Here is a 14,385-nt window from a genome sequence, read left to right on the forward strand (position 1 = left end):
TGGTAAAGCAGACACAGGGACTCGAGGAATATTTTGTATTTTACTGTATTTCATGTTTTATATACACTATACAATATAAAACCTGGCTACCATTGTGAATAATGCTGATAAAAAAAAAACAACGAAATAAAAACAAAACAAAACTGGAGATCCCTTATTTGAAAATTTCAATAATGTGCACAGCCACATATTTGGATCAGTTTCCACATACTATATTGCCACTGAATTACATCATCATTACATCATCATAGAGGAAAGCAATGATAATAGATCCATGTCTTCAGAATAGGTGTACCTGTAGCACATCTTAACTCACATTTTCTTACAATGTTATGTAAAACATTAAAGATGTTTGCGTTTTATGTTGTGTTAACATAATCAAACATAATTATAATGTAGTGTACGTATATGCCTATTTGCAGATAAAATCCTAATTTTCATAACCAGGAATGAGTATTATGGATCATATTGCAATAATCAGATTACAAAGAACTGGAACCTCTCATCTGTTATAGTTACTGAAAAAAAAAGTAATCACACTACAAATACTTTGGAAAAATAACCAATTACTTATTGGATTAATGGTGAACAAATTTAAAGGAAAAGGCATTTTGAAAGGTAATGAACACAAATATCATTTTCCATAGATTGAATGATAATGGCTGTAAATGTAATTTAATAATAGCTGTAAATGTAATAATCACAGCAATTAAACTAACTGACAATTACTCTAATGAAATTATACAGTACACAACATAAATACATCTGTTTAAATTCAGAATCTAGGGATTTTGGAGGCTGTGTAATGCAAAAATAATCAGATTATGTCACTAAGTAATCCAGCGCTATAGGTTACTTATTAATTTTAAGAAGGTAATTGGTAATCTGCAACTGATTTCATTTTAAAATCAGGCATGATAATGATGTAGCATTTTCCGTCTTTTGTACATTGGTCATCCAACATTATACATTATATTATATTATTATATTCAACATTATAATTCATTCATTCATACATTCAATTCAACAGCACTTAGAATTCATTAATCGAGAGAAAGATGCAAGAAGAAAGTGGCTTTTAAAACTGGTTTTCTCTGTCTAAACACCTTAACTTCACTTCTTCCTTGGGTGCTATGATGTCAGTCTTCTCTTCTATATCACATCACACTGCATCGACTCATTAAACCAACTTGCTGGTCAAAAATTCATTTCAAGTGTCCAGCAACCAGATGTGAAGATCAATTGTAAAAGCTTTAAGACTCATTAATCCAGAAAAGATCATGGGCATTGATAATGGCAATGATACAATGTCGATGGAAATATAAAAACACATTATGTAGCTAAAACAAAATGAAAATGGATTTCAGGATCCTGTTTTTGGCAGCTTCTTTTTTCCCCAACAGCCTAAGGTCACCTAGTTTATACAATACATATACAATCTCACTGAAAACATGTCACAAATTTCAGTGAGTTGCATGACATTACTGAATCCTCCAAAGATATACAAAGTCAGTTTAGCAGCAGCAACTGCTCATCATGCTTAGTTCAGTTTACTGACACTTAACAATGCCTCGTTATCTGGCTTGAATACTACTGTTTAGTTACAAATGTATTGGTGGACTAATCCAATAAAACACAACATGACCACCGACAATGTGCTCAAGATTAATCTGTTTGGTGTATTTGACTGATGAGTAACTAAACACTAAAGTGGCATTCAATCTTTTCTTCCGCGTGCATTGTATCATCTCATTCACCACTGGCTTAAGAGAGATCAAACCAGTTTGACTTTCTGCTGGCATTATGTGTTTTATCATGCTAACCCTGTTTGTGAGAGAGGACAAAAGCTCACCACATGAAAGCTCCCAAATGACTTCCTGCAATCCAGTTGCAGTAATATTACTAGAACATTCCACTAGCTAACCTGCTTGTGAAATACGCTGGCTTTGACAGTGAAATGTCTGACCTTTTTATACTTTATCCATCATATTATGGCACTATTATTTGAATGAAAGAAATCCAGGTTACATTCCTAGAAAACTGACTACACAGAGAGGCAGAACAAGTGAAATGCTGCGGCCGCAGCTGCAGTCTGAAAGGGAATCTTTCAGCTGCGGCGCGGCTGGGCCTCTGGGAGGAGTTATTCAGAGGAAGCTGTCCTTCACCTTACGCCACCGACAACCGCTGAGTGGGTGTGGATCGCTTTTCAAGAGGAAATCATCTCGGGACGGGTTCCTCGAGCAAAGCTGAAAAAGAAGGGGGGGGGAGGAGGAGAGCAAAGCATCAGCACTTCTTCTCTAGCTGTACAAATTATGGTTGAGGGATAAATCAGTTTGCCAAAAAAATAAATCTGGCCTATATTGATCTTAAAAAGCAGATATCGGCCAATCATGTCATCCATTGCCCATATGAAGGAGGTTCCTCCCTGACTACACCTACATGAAAAACAGTCTGAAAAACCTGCAAAGAAATGTTATTGCACATTTTATCTATTCATTTAAGTGTTCAGTTATATATTTTTTAGGCCTAATGTATAATACCCTGCCAAGAAGACAACTCTGGATGAAACACTGAATACTTGTATATTTTTGGCATGAAAATGGTCAAATTTAAAGATTTTGAATATCAAGACAAAATATTGGCTATTGGCAGCTGCCTAAAATACTTGTATCTGCCTTCATAAACCTACACAAATGAAAACAGAAAAACATAATTGGTGTTGTAAGGGGCTGAGAGGAGACACCTGACACTCACCAGAGACAAAAGGCTGCAGCAGGAGAAAGACCAAACACCTAACTATGATTTTGTTGGTTGACCAGTAAGCTGGATAGCAGCCCAGCACAGAGAGACGCACGAAACAAGCAAAAAGGTGGAAGCTCCAAAGGGAACCAAGCTTTTTAATTTCCTTTTTGCTAGATTTCTATTGTGAGTTTTTTCTTACCCCACAGTAAAAACCCCTGGTTATGGTCAGCAGAGAACTGCATCTCTTGCTTTCACATGTTTTATTATTGTACAACCATACAACGACACTGCTCTTACTCCCTGTCCGCTCCTGTTACTGTATATAATCACTTCTGTAAGTCAAAGCCAAAGTGTTTTGCGGGTTTAAGTGTAGCTATACAGTATATCTTGATCCTGTAATCCTACACATATACATAAAGACAATACAATCAGCTATCATCTGGACTATTTCAATAAGGTATATTGTGCTTGTCAGTTTTTTGTCTGCATTATACTGTAGGTCCGAAAATCCCTAGTATTGATATTAACCTAAACCTGTAATGGAGGCATTTATGATGTATGCTAATGACCTCTATGAGTGCGGCCACAGTGGCAGTCATGCTGGTTTTCAAGCCCATGGTCACATGGTGCGGGTCATGGGAACATTGGAACAGCAGCCCTGTAGTCTCTATTAAGGATTACCTACATCTCTGTTACTTATTAGATTGTGATGCAATTTAATCTTTTCTAAATCTGCATCTATTTTCAATTTGGAGTGTAGCGGTACGATTTAATCCCACTTTCATTGTTTTTTTGTTCCATCCAGAATCTCTGGCTTTTGCACTGCGGCTGTTGGGAGGGAGAGGTAAAAATTATTGCTGCCTAAATGTCTTCTGTTATTCTCAGTTAGGGATCTATGCCCACGGCATTCGGATCTGTGCGCAGAATACAAACAGACTGAAATCAATATCAGCAATGCACAGAGTAAGATGATATCAAAATTGGGTTACTTGGGCACTCTGATAGAAACGCTCTCACCAAGTAAAGAAGATGACTGAGAGGAACTGGTTTGTTAATGTCAGTGTGAGTGCGCCCCCAAAAAACGAATATCCAAAGAGGGAAACCAGATGGGAGCCACAGTTTTTTAGTGTTATTGCTTGTAAAGAGTAAGGAACAGCAGATTGCCTCAAGTTAAATAGGTGCTGTGACTAGAAACCCTCAGGCTATGGGAGTACAAAGAGGTAAAGATGGGGCATGGCTGCTTTTCAATAGACTGTGTGAAACAAGGCTTTAGTAATATCTTCATTGTGGGGGTTAGCTTTCAAACTTACAAATGAGCCCTTTCAGGTCCCCAATTCTACAAGGAAAAACGTGCATCTCTGTCGACATCATGGAGGCAAGCTTGTCTCAAGTTTAGCCTTTCTTTCATCTGGGGATTAGTGAATGCCGTTAGATTTCACCACATCCTAACATTTCACAGTGTTTGTTAACAAAAGGTAATAAGTGAAATATTACGTTTCACCGCCAGCAGAGTGTTGCCATGACAACAAGCCACTGATGTCACTGTGAACGGGTGACTCTCATCGAGCTGCACTGCCTTCGGTATCCCAGAATCCTCCTCTTTTCTTCCGAGGCGGCCACGGGCCCCCTTTCCCCAGGTATACACCTCCCCTTCTGTGGCAAGAGAGAGGAAGGCGCTGGTCACCGCTTCTTCAAATTCACATCGCACCCCCAGGATTCATTAATCCACACAAATCTTTAACTGACAGCTCTCTCTCCAGGATAATAGCTCTATCTCTAGGAGGCCAAAGCCGAACAAAGCCTTCCCTTAACAAAGAACACCTGCAGGCACGGCTGGCACTGCCTGCTTTCTCCCCATGGGAGGCAATCATTGACACAATCTGACATTTTACTGCTTTACTCTCAGCTATATGACAGAAACACACACATACACACACAAACACACACACACACACACATCTATCTATCACCTATGTGTTTACCCATGAGGTTAAAAGATTATCTAAAAAAAATGATCTAATTGCCCCCTACTACTCACCAGATCCAATAGCTAAGGAGAAGGCATCTCCACAGGCAGCCATGGCGATGCTCTGCAGGCCGGGCACCAGGTACGGGACACGGCTGCTCCGACGGGAGCTGCAGCCCATCTGCCCGTGCTGGTTGCTGCCAAAGGTGAAACACTGACCCCTCTCTGGACAGGCACAACATGGGTGACACAAATCAAGAAAATCTGTGAGCATTTAACAAGCTTCACTTTACAAGGTGCCGCGTGTTGCATTTTTAAACATCAAGATATCATTGTCAAATTAATTGTGAGACTCTTGTCTGTGACTATGTCCAGTGTGGCTCCAAATTTCTGGTAGCTGTTAGGGAACCACTCCAGCATAATTACTATAATTACAGCAAACAAATGAGACCATGGTTGAGATGACTGGTAGCCCCAATCTCATGCCAGTGGTATTGTTAGTGGTAGTGTTTCTCAAAATTAAGACCACATTTCCTGTTGCTTCCAGTCCCAAAGATGATGTTGCTACTTTTCCCCCTTTCCGCTCCCTGCACAGGTGTTTGTTTTCTCTTTAGCTTTACTGAAGAGAATAAACATGTTGGAAGTGATTTTTTCATTGGTCTTTCACTCATTGCGCAATCTGCCACTGCAAGAAACTATAAAAGTTTTAGCTCCAAAAGAGGCTGAACAACGGCCTCATTCTGTTTTGTGGTGTTAAGTCTCCCTTTGTACCGTAAAGCAATCCAGCCGATTTTCTGTGAAATCCACCCCAGTGGTACACAATGTAAAATGCAAGGTAGCAGCTGCCAGTGTTCTTGTTGATGATCTTGTTTGTTTATGGTTTGTTTATGTCTCAAAATTAATGTAGTCATTTATTGATGTTAAAATGCTACACTTTGTTCAATGCTCCTTTAATGAAAGAAAGGCAATATGGCAGACAAACAAGCTTAGAGAAAATAAGTGTTTAGTGCGGGATTTAATGAGGATGCACTCATGCAGCATGGTGTGGGTGTTTTGAAAGGTGCTATGTTCATCCTTTAAGTAAGTGGAATATCTCACCTGTAACAGCGACAGAATGGGCCGTTCCAATGTCAATGTAAACAATCTTCTCCATGTTCAGCGGGGCCGACTGGACCGGGGTAAAAGAATGGACCTCTTCCACCTGATGTGAGGGATTTGGCTCCTCTCCAGCAGTTATTTTATCCAGCCCAAGCTTGTTGAACCTGACGACAACAAATAACAACAAAATCAAGGTACTCAAGGTACTAGAGACTGTTTTTGTTGAAAGAGAATAACAGCATTTATTCCATTCTTTTAAATCACTCCTTAGAATTAAACTTAATCGTAAGGCTTTTTTATAATCTTTGGCTTTTATTTTTTATTCTTGTTGCCTTGTCTGTTATTTTACTACATTTGCTGTATCGTTGCGGCTGGAACTATTTATTATTTTCTTTTCTTAGTTTTTTTTAAATATTTTTTATCACTGCTCTAACTCACTCCTTCTGTTTTATTGATCTATGTCATTTGTTCAGTCTGTTATTTCTTTTGATTGTGAAGCACTCTGTAACTTTGAAAAGTTATTATTATTATTATTATTATGTATATTGAGGAACAATTTATACTAGCAGATTTTCTTAAATCTATCATAATATTAAAACTCTGAGCTGCAACCTTTTTCTCAATACACGTGGGTGACTGTCATGAGTTAGCAGGAAGTAGCTAAACCACAGGTATCTGAGCAATGCTGCTCCACTCCACTCAGAGCTCCAATGAACCCTGTTGTGTTTACTTGTGCTACTCCTACACAACTCTACATCCTGTCCAGGGCCTTTCTGACTGAACAATTAACAATGAGGGAAAAAGTGCTTGTGTCATTTTAAGAGAATGCCGTCTCACAGGATGGGGGCACCTGGAGAGTGAAGCCGGCGCATCTCCTTTAATCTGCCTCCACCCATGTCAATGAAAGGTCAGGACTATGATGTATGTTTCACCATAATGTGATTTGAATAGAAGATCACTATCACAAAATGTATCTTTTTTGGAACACAGACAGTGTCGACGCCATCTGATTGAATGTTTCACTGGTAATCATTTCCTCACGTCAGCCAGCGACAATTTCACCAACATTATTGAGCGTGGTTTTAGATGGAAAAATCTAGGATATGTACCTGTTGCTTCCACATGCCAGAATGTTACACTGGGTGCTGATAATCATAGAGCAGTCAACTCCACACAGCACCCTCTGGGCCTCAAAGTCCACAGGTACACACACCTGCTGAGGAGAGTTGTGGGAGTCCTGGGTGCCCAGCCCAAGGCGACCTGCCAGACAGAGGAACAGAAAGGACAGAGACCTGACGATCAAGTTGTATGGCAGGATATCTTCCAGGCGCTGCTGTCATAGAGACATAAAAACTAACGCCAAAAACAGAATACCGAGGTAGATTGAGATAGAAGATAACTAGCTCATTTACCATTGTCTCCTCTTCCCCAGGAAAATACTTCCCTTTCATTGGTCACAGCAAGTACATGAGAGGCGCCACAGGACACCTGAACCAACTCATAGCCGAGCAGCGCCTCCACTATCTTGGGCTAGGTGCAAAAACATAGAGAGGGATATCAAGCTTTCATGATCATCCACAACAACATATTTATCACTGTAATGCTAAAAATAGATAATAATTTATCTAAAATGTATCTAAATTTATCTAAAAATGGGTCATTTTCTTTAATGAACCTCTATTTTACAATATCTGTAAGTCATTTCCCATTTCTTGGTTTTGTTGTTTTGATTTAGGTAAAAGTGTATTTAATTCACATGAATGTATATTGTTTTGTATTAACAAGGCTGTCTGCCAGCAGTAGGTTTGGTGGACTTTTAAATTGAATGGGATCCAGAAGGTAGTATGACTTTGAAAAACGGAAAGATAGATTCCGCACACTAGATAATGCTCCCATGAACATTTATTGGTATACCACCATGTGACGTTTCGGGCGCACGGCTTGCGCATGTAGGCTACTTCTGTCCAGCACCTAGTATTCATCGCGTTTGGATGTGCGTGCTTTTGTAACCTTTTAGTATGACTTTGAATCACATACGATAAATCACAAAGCATTATAAGCAGTGAACAATGGTCTAGATCTTATATAGCGGAGAAATCACAGAAATGAACAGGAATTCTAATACATAATATTTCTACAACATTCTAACATTTCCTTTAAATGGTAAACATTTACCTGTGTTACGTCGTTGAAATTACCATGTCCCAGACAGCCATTGCTTCCACTTCCAAACGTCATGATAATGCCTCTGTCTGCAAATTGAAAATAAAAAGAAGGGATTAGAGGGACTATTAGTTGATGAGTGTAGGTGTATCCTTATGTGGACCAACAGAATGCTTATAATCCCTAACTTGGGAACACTAATCTGCTTCACCACAGTGACAAGTGATGAAAGAGAAGCAACTGAGCTGAGAGAAAGGTTCTTTAATCCCGTGTTGCCTGGACTGATGACAGCCTCCCGACTTTGACTAACGGTGTACCACAGTTTGAGCTCAAGAAAACTTCCATAGTGCCAGGCAGGCAAGCACAGAGGAGAGGATTACTTTACAAGTGGATACTGATTCATGGTATCTGATCAAAACTCCAGTAAAAGAGGTGATTGCATCCACACTTTCATATTGCAGGTTCAATTCGCATGCTGTCTCAGTGTTTTATGATAGCGATGCGCCGCAGTGTGTGAGGGCAGAAAAGCAGAGAATAAACATTGATTTCCTATAGTGGAACTCCCTGCTAGGCTGACTGGACAAGGATGCCGCCTCTCCGATGGCTATCCAAAGAGAGATGGCCCACCAACCTGTCATGCAGGTGGTAAAGAGATCTCCACAGGACACAGACTTGATCGTAACTCCGGACTGGCCCTCTAGGAAGCGTGAAATGAACTGAGGCTGCATCTGCTCCACCACACCAGGCAGACAGGGCTCACCCGATCCTACTGATGGAGCCTGTGACAGTAAATGATTATGAAGGAAAGGAAGGATTATGAAGGAAATGATTAGGCGGTGGTGAGAGGAGAGATAATTAGTCTTTATGATGCTAACAAAGTAAGAATGCAACACTCTCTCTGGGAAACGTGTTGATAAAACTAACTGCAACTGTTAAAGGAATAAAATAAATGACCCTTGGATACTCTTAACACTGTTAAATATCATCAATTTGTGATGTTAAGTGCATTTCAGGAGTTATTTTGTCATGAACTATATTTACTTTTTTCCCCTTTCCCTCAACCTGCCTCATCTACTTCTACTTCGGTAAGTGATTTCCTACATTTCCCAGAATGACTTTCGACAACCCCCAGAGAACCGGCCTGAAATTGTTGCTTTCTATCAAATCTGCTTTCAATCTTTAATATTGGGGCTGACACAATAACCTGACGTTTACTGTTGATGTTTTAGATGGCTGAATGTTGTGCTATAAAACTCCATTGTAGCTGCACTGGAAATATCTTGATGTGATGTCACATCATCTACGTTTGACCAGCTTTCCAAGGACATAAGAAAAATACACCACGAAACAACAAAATGGGCCCAGAAATGCAAGGTACATGGCTAATAGCTGTTTTTAACAGTGTTTTAGGGTGGACTTTTCCTTTAAAATGCAATACTCAAGGAAATTATGAGATATTATAAGCATATATTATATATTATAAGCAGCGATGCAAGTAAGTCACTCACAACATCATCAAACTCTTAAGGGCTTCCGCAGAAAAACAAGTACAGGAGCACACCAACCTCCCACGTAATAAGACGGCCTGACTTGGTAACCCCCATCTTCTGAGTGCGGCCCAGGGAAACCTGCAGCACCTCGGTGTTGAGCATGGGCAGACGGAGAGGCATGGAGATGCCACTGCCCCATGTATAGACAGAGGACAGGGGGAGGGTGTGCAGCTTTCCTGTTCCCAAACCTATCGATCCATCTGGTTCAGCACAGGACAAAAAAATGTATTTATTGTGATATGGTAAATTACAGTCAACCTGGTACAGCTGGTTCTTTTATCAAATAATGACCTCTGGATCTGTTGCCAGGTACTCTCCCTCCTGGTCTACCATGAGGACCAGATGGTACAGTGGACAATGGTTTCTCAATTCTGGAAAAACACAGTGGTAAATGGTCAATGTCAGTGATTTATTATGGGATGTAGATAAAGAAATAACTTATTGCACATAATACAGAAAATCTCAAAATCAATGTCCATATCTTTTAATACGTCGTTATCCATAGTTGTTTGACACTAGTCCATGCTTTGAGGCACTACCTGCGCATTTTGACATTGCCTATATCTGTGTAGAGATTAAGCAGGGGCCTGATGCAAATAGGAAGAGCCATTATTTCATTGAGTTGAGGCCGTTTGGACGGGTCCAGGTTGAGCATGTTGAGGATGAGCTGTCGGAGCTCTGGGCTGTATCGGTCTGAAATCGGAGCAAAGGTACCGCTCATAATCTTCAGAACTAGGGCGGGTAAATTCTGAAAGATAAAGAGGAAAGGGAGCAAAATTATTAGCAATTCTAAGTACATGCATTTCTCTGTCTTTAGTAATCAGTAGTGAAGGAACATTTGAGTGCTAGCAAAAAGACTTGAATATCTGTATTAAAATCAACAGCCCCAGCAATTTGCTTCATACTTTAACATGGTTTATTGGGACAATTTGGGATCTTCAAATTCAATATTCTGAGAAATCTTAAGAATTCAGCTCCCATGGGGTTTACAACATAGCACTGATGGTTGTTAGGATGGTTCATTTGACTGCGTACCCTTTGGTAAAAATCCTCACAGCAATCTTTAATCTATTATGCATTGAGTTAAAACGATAACACTTCAAAGGCTAACATGAAAGGAGGATGAACTGAATCACTATTTCCAGATCAGCGAGGGACCATCAGTGAAATGCGAATGATCATTTGAGAGTATTAGCAAAGAAAATGTGTTTCGTACAGCAGCCTCAAAGGCTCTCTTGAGGCTCGCGAGCTCATAGAGCACACAGCCCAGAGCCCAGATGTCACTCTTCTGGTTGTAAGGCTTTCCTTCACACAGCTCTGGGGAGATATAGCATGGGGTCCCAACCACCTGTGGAGAGAGAGCAAGGAGGCATTCATTTGTGCTAGCACTGTCCATGGAGTATTGTTAAGCTTCACGATATCAGGATGTGGCCTGAGTGAAATGAAGAGGCAAGTCAGCTCACTGTGTAAGCTTTGCTCTTGCTGACGAGGATTTTGGAGATGCCAAAGTCACCAATTTTGACTATCATCTGGTGCTTGTCAAGAAGAATATTCTGTGTCTTGAGGTCCCTGTGTAAGATGAGTTTGTTGTGCACATGGTAAAGGGCCAGCAAGATCTGTACAAAGAAGTGAAGGATGGTGTCCTCGTCCAGCAGGGAGTTACAGCGCTTCTGTATGTAATCAGCCAAGGTCCCACCTGCATGAAGCAACCAAGAGAAAAAACGATGAGGTTCATCCCCTTGCAGTATAACATAGAAGCTGCTTTTTCACGGTGCAGCCAGTTGCCTAATCACCAGGGTGTGAATTATGGGAGGGCCTGAGGGCCTGAGCACCCCTGAATGACCTTTGAGCCCCCCTAAAGAAGCAAAAATTGATCTTTAGGGGGGTCTCTTAAATGAAACAAAGGAAACACAGAAAATTATTTTCAATATTTAGGTAAAATAATCAAGATAAAAGAAACTAACTTCATATTGTATAAGCCAAGCCCGCCCCCACCACCCCTCCGATAGGTTACACAATTTTTCTAAACTCTTGCTGTGTCTGTTTTGACATGTGTGTGCACGTCGCATGGTTTAAGTTTGCTGTCTTTCTGTATCCGTTGTTTACGCATCTATCTCGGCAACTGTAAGACTTCCGTTTATCGAACTTGAGCATGTATTGGCATTACAGTTTTTGGCATTTTTGAGTCTTCTTATAGCAAAAAGAGCACCCCTGAATGACTTGGTGTAATTTGCACACTGCTAATCACACCTTCCCTCAAACATCACCACAGGGACACATAAGGTGTCGCATTAGAGCGATCTGGGCTTGACACAATAACAACAAAAAAAGGTATGCAGCCCTGTAGCACAAAACCCTGGGAAAAGTGATAGCTGTGCACTGCATTAACCATTACATGACGAACAAAAGGGGGCAATGTAATGAGATATTACAGTAAGCTTACCTGGTGCGTACTCCATGGCTATCATGAGGGCCTTGTCTTCCAGGAAGTTCTCATAGTATTCGATGATATTGGGGTGGTTGAGCAGTTTGAGGACCTGACACTCGTTCTGAGCTGCCAGGCGCTCGTCACGTGACATCTGCTCCACCGGGATCTCCTTCAGGATGACAAAGGCCCCGTCGCTCCGCCGCCGGCACAGGTGAACAATCCTATCAGAGGGTGAGAACATGAAGAAAAAACTAGACCAAGTGTATTTTCTTGCGTAAGCGGTATAGCAGAACCCCTTTGTAGTAGTTTATATTTAGTGAGTCAAGCTTAGTGAGGATTTGTACTGGTTTTGGTATTAGTTGACAAGTATTTAGTATGATTTGAGGAAAAAAATCAACTTGAACAACTAGAAAGGTGAGGTGAAGTAATGAAATAAATAAATAAATAAAACTTTATATAGTTTGAAATATAAGATAAGTATATGGGCAGAGGACTAAAAGCTCTATAATACATTAAGTGTAACGTTAAGTCCCATTGTATGCTCTATGTAACCACTGATATGATATTTCTACAGATTATCTAGCATCTTATTATTTCTCAATAAGATAAAATAAGATTAGCCTTGTCTCCCTTATAATTACCATCTTTGAAATGGAATCGATAGTAGACCATGAAAAAGTTGTAAACAAAGTATGACAGTGCAGGTGAATGAGCACTGGCTTCGATAAAATAAAGACTTTTTTTAGCGGAATATACCTTTGGACAATATCAAAACAATACTCAAAACCAACGCATCAACCCCCTTCCCTCTCTGTAAATCCAGTACCTGTACATCCCGCAATAATTAGCAATAACAGTCCAATGTCTATTTTAAAAAAAATTCTATTTAAACAATGTATTGAAGAGAATGGCTCTCATATCTCAAAAAACCTGCAATGGCTGTTTCATTATGAGGACCCTGGTTAGTAGCTTTGGCAGTGAAACTAGAATAACATTATGTGCTTCTTATAAATAAAGTTTGTTCGACGCAGTCACTTTTTTAAGCTAGCTTACGTTTGAGGGGCGGTGCATCCAACTTTGGCTACATTTTGGAAAGAAGAGCCTTGCGAGCTTTTTACTTTCTAACTTCATCTTGGCAGCACAGCATTTCGTAAGTACACTGTGATGAATAATGTGCAGATCACAAAACAACTACGAAGTAAATAACTCTGGGTTTACCCAAAGGCTCCTCTTCCAACAACTTTGATTTTCTCATACTTCTCCATCGATGCGCCCCAAACGTTTCCGTCGTCTCCAGGCAACCCTTCCCTCCTCCTACGGGAAGCAACTAGGGACAAAAGAGTGGGCTGCAAAACGATCTTGCCCGAACGCAAGGCAATGTGTAAGCAAAGAGGGAGAAGATAGCATGTGTCGCAGACTTTTACTAGTGTTACTATCCACGCACAAGGTTGATTTTCAGATTCAGTTAATAATATAGCTTTCAGTCATAGAAGAGAGAGATGCACTGAAAGTTGGAAAAATAAAACGAATATCATAAAGGTCTACGTCTACTCACTAAATGTAAAATGATTATATCTTCAGATAGAAAGAGGGAGGCATCACAAATCCTGATTGCCACAAGATCAGAGGTAGTGTGATCTAAACAAGACAGAAACAGAGTTGTGTTTCTTGTTTGAATGTCCAAAAATAACAAGAAAAAAATGATTTCAATAATTTTTAAATTGTGATACCAGCTGTCTCTGCCCTCTCTCATGAACAAAAACTACCCTAGAGGAGGATAAATCTGCTACGCTTGCTGCTAAAGTTGTATCTGCTCGCCAGATGGTTAGAGAGATGGTTTGAATTGGCAGAGATATTACACTGTGGCATGCTACAGTATATTCACTGCTATGTTGAGTGTTTGCACTATTGAATAGGCTACATAATTTCATGCTTGTAACTAACTGTACGTTTGTACTCTGCATATATACTGAAATATTACAATGATAATAGGATTGTTTGGCTTACGGTTGTATCAATACAATGCTACTAAAAACACTGTATTTACTCTATGAGTTAACACTGAATGCTGTGACAACATCTAACTTTCTCTGGTCATACAGCCAACTTGAACTAAAATGAATTGAGAGAGAGAGAGAGAGAGAAGTACTTATTTTAATTATTTTTATTCAACTGTACAATGCTGTACTGTCTAGCATTCATGCCAATAAAACAGATTAATTGAAAATGAATTGGAAAAACAGAGATAGAGCGAGACAGAGAGAGAGAGAGATGGGACAGCAGGTAGACTTGTGTCTAGACGCCTGGCGATTATGAAGCGCCTTCCTCTGGTCTGAGATAAGCAGGAAGGGGACTGCGTGAGTACTGTTTCCCCTCTCTGCCACGATGGGGATAATAAATGCTTTGTGCTCTGACAAAGCCCGGTCTGTGTTGTGCTG

At 40.1% G+C, this 14,385-nt stretch overlaps 1 protein-coding gene across 1 annotated transcript; it reads right to left on the reverse strand.

The window, feature by feature from the left end:
• Positions 1–2,133: 2,133 nt before the first annotated feature.
• nek8 (NIMA-related kinase 8) lies at positions 2,134–13,212 on the reverse strand. The gene is made up of 15 exons (XM_071527157.1): positions 13,166–13,212; positions 11,963–12,168; positions 10,983–11,215; positions 10,736–10,867; positions 10,059–10,267; positions 9,811–9,890; positions 9,535–9,719; positions 8,601–8,748; positions 7,982–8,058; positions 7,219–7,336; positions 6,916–7,066; positions 5,807–5,970; positions 4,781–4,933; positions 4,237–4,395; positions 2,134–2,246 (listed from the first exon to the last, which is right to left on the reverse strand). The coding sequence occupies exons 1-15, from the start codon at positions 13,210–13,212 to the stop codon at positions 2,218–2,220; spliced, it is 2,091 nt and encodes a 696-aa protein (XP_071383258.1). The 3' UTR covers positions 2,134–2,217.
• Between the last annotated feature and the right edge of the window lie 1,173 nt (positions 13,213–14,385).

The sequence above is a fragment of the Centroberyx affinis genome, unplaced genomic scaffold (genome assembly GCF_046629955.1).
Source record: "Centroberyx affinis isolate AG114_WGS23_722 - 3 ecotype Tasmania unplaced genomic scaffold, CSIRO-AGI_Caff_v1 ptg001494l_1, whole genome shotgun sequence".
Classification (NCBI taxonomy): domain Eukaryota; kingdom Metazoa; phylum Chordata; class Actinopteri; order Beryciformes; family Berycidae; genus Centroberyx; species Centroberyx affinis.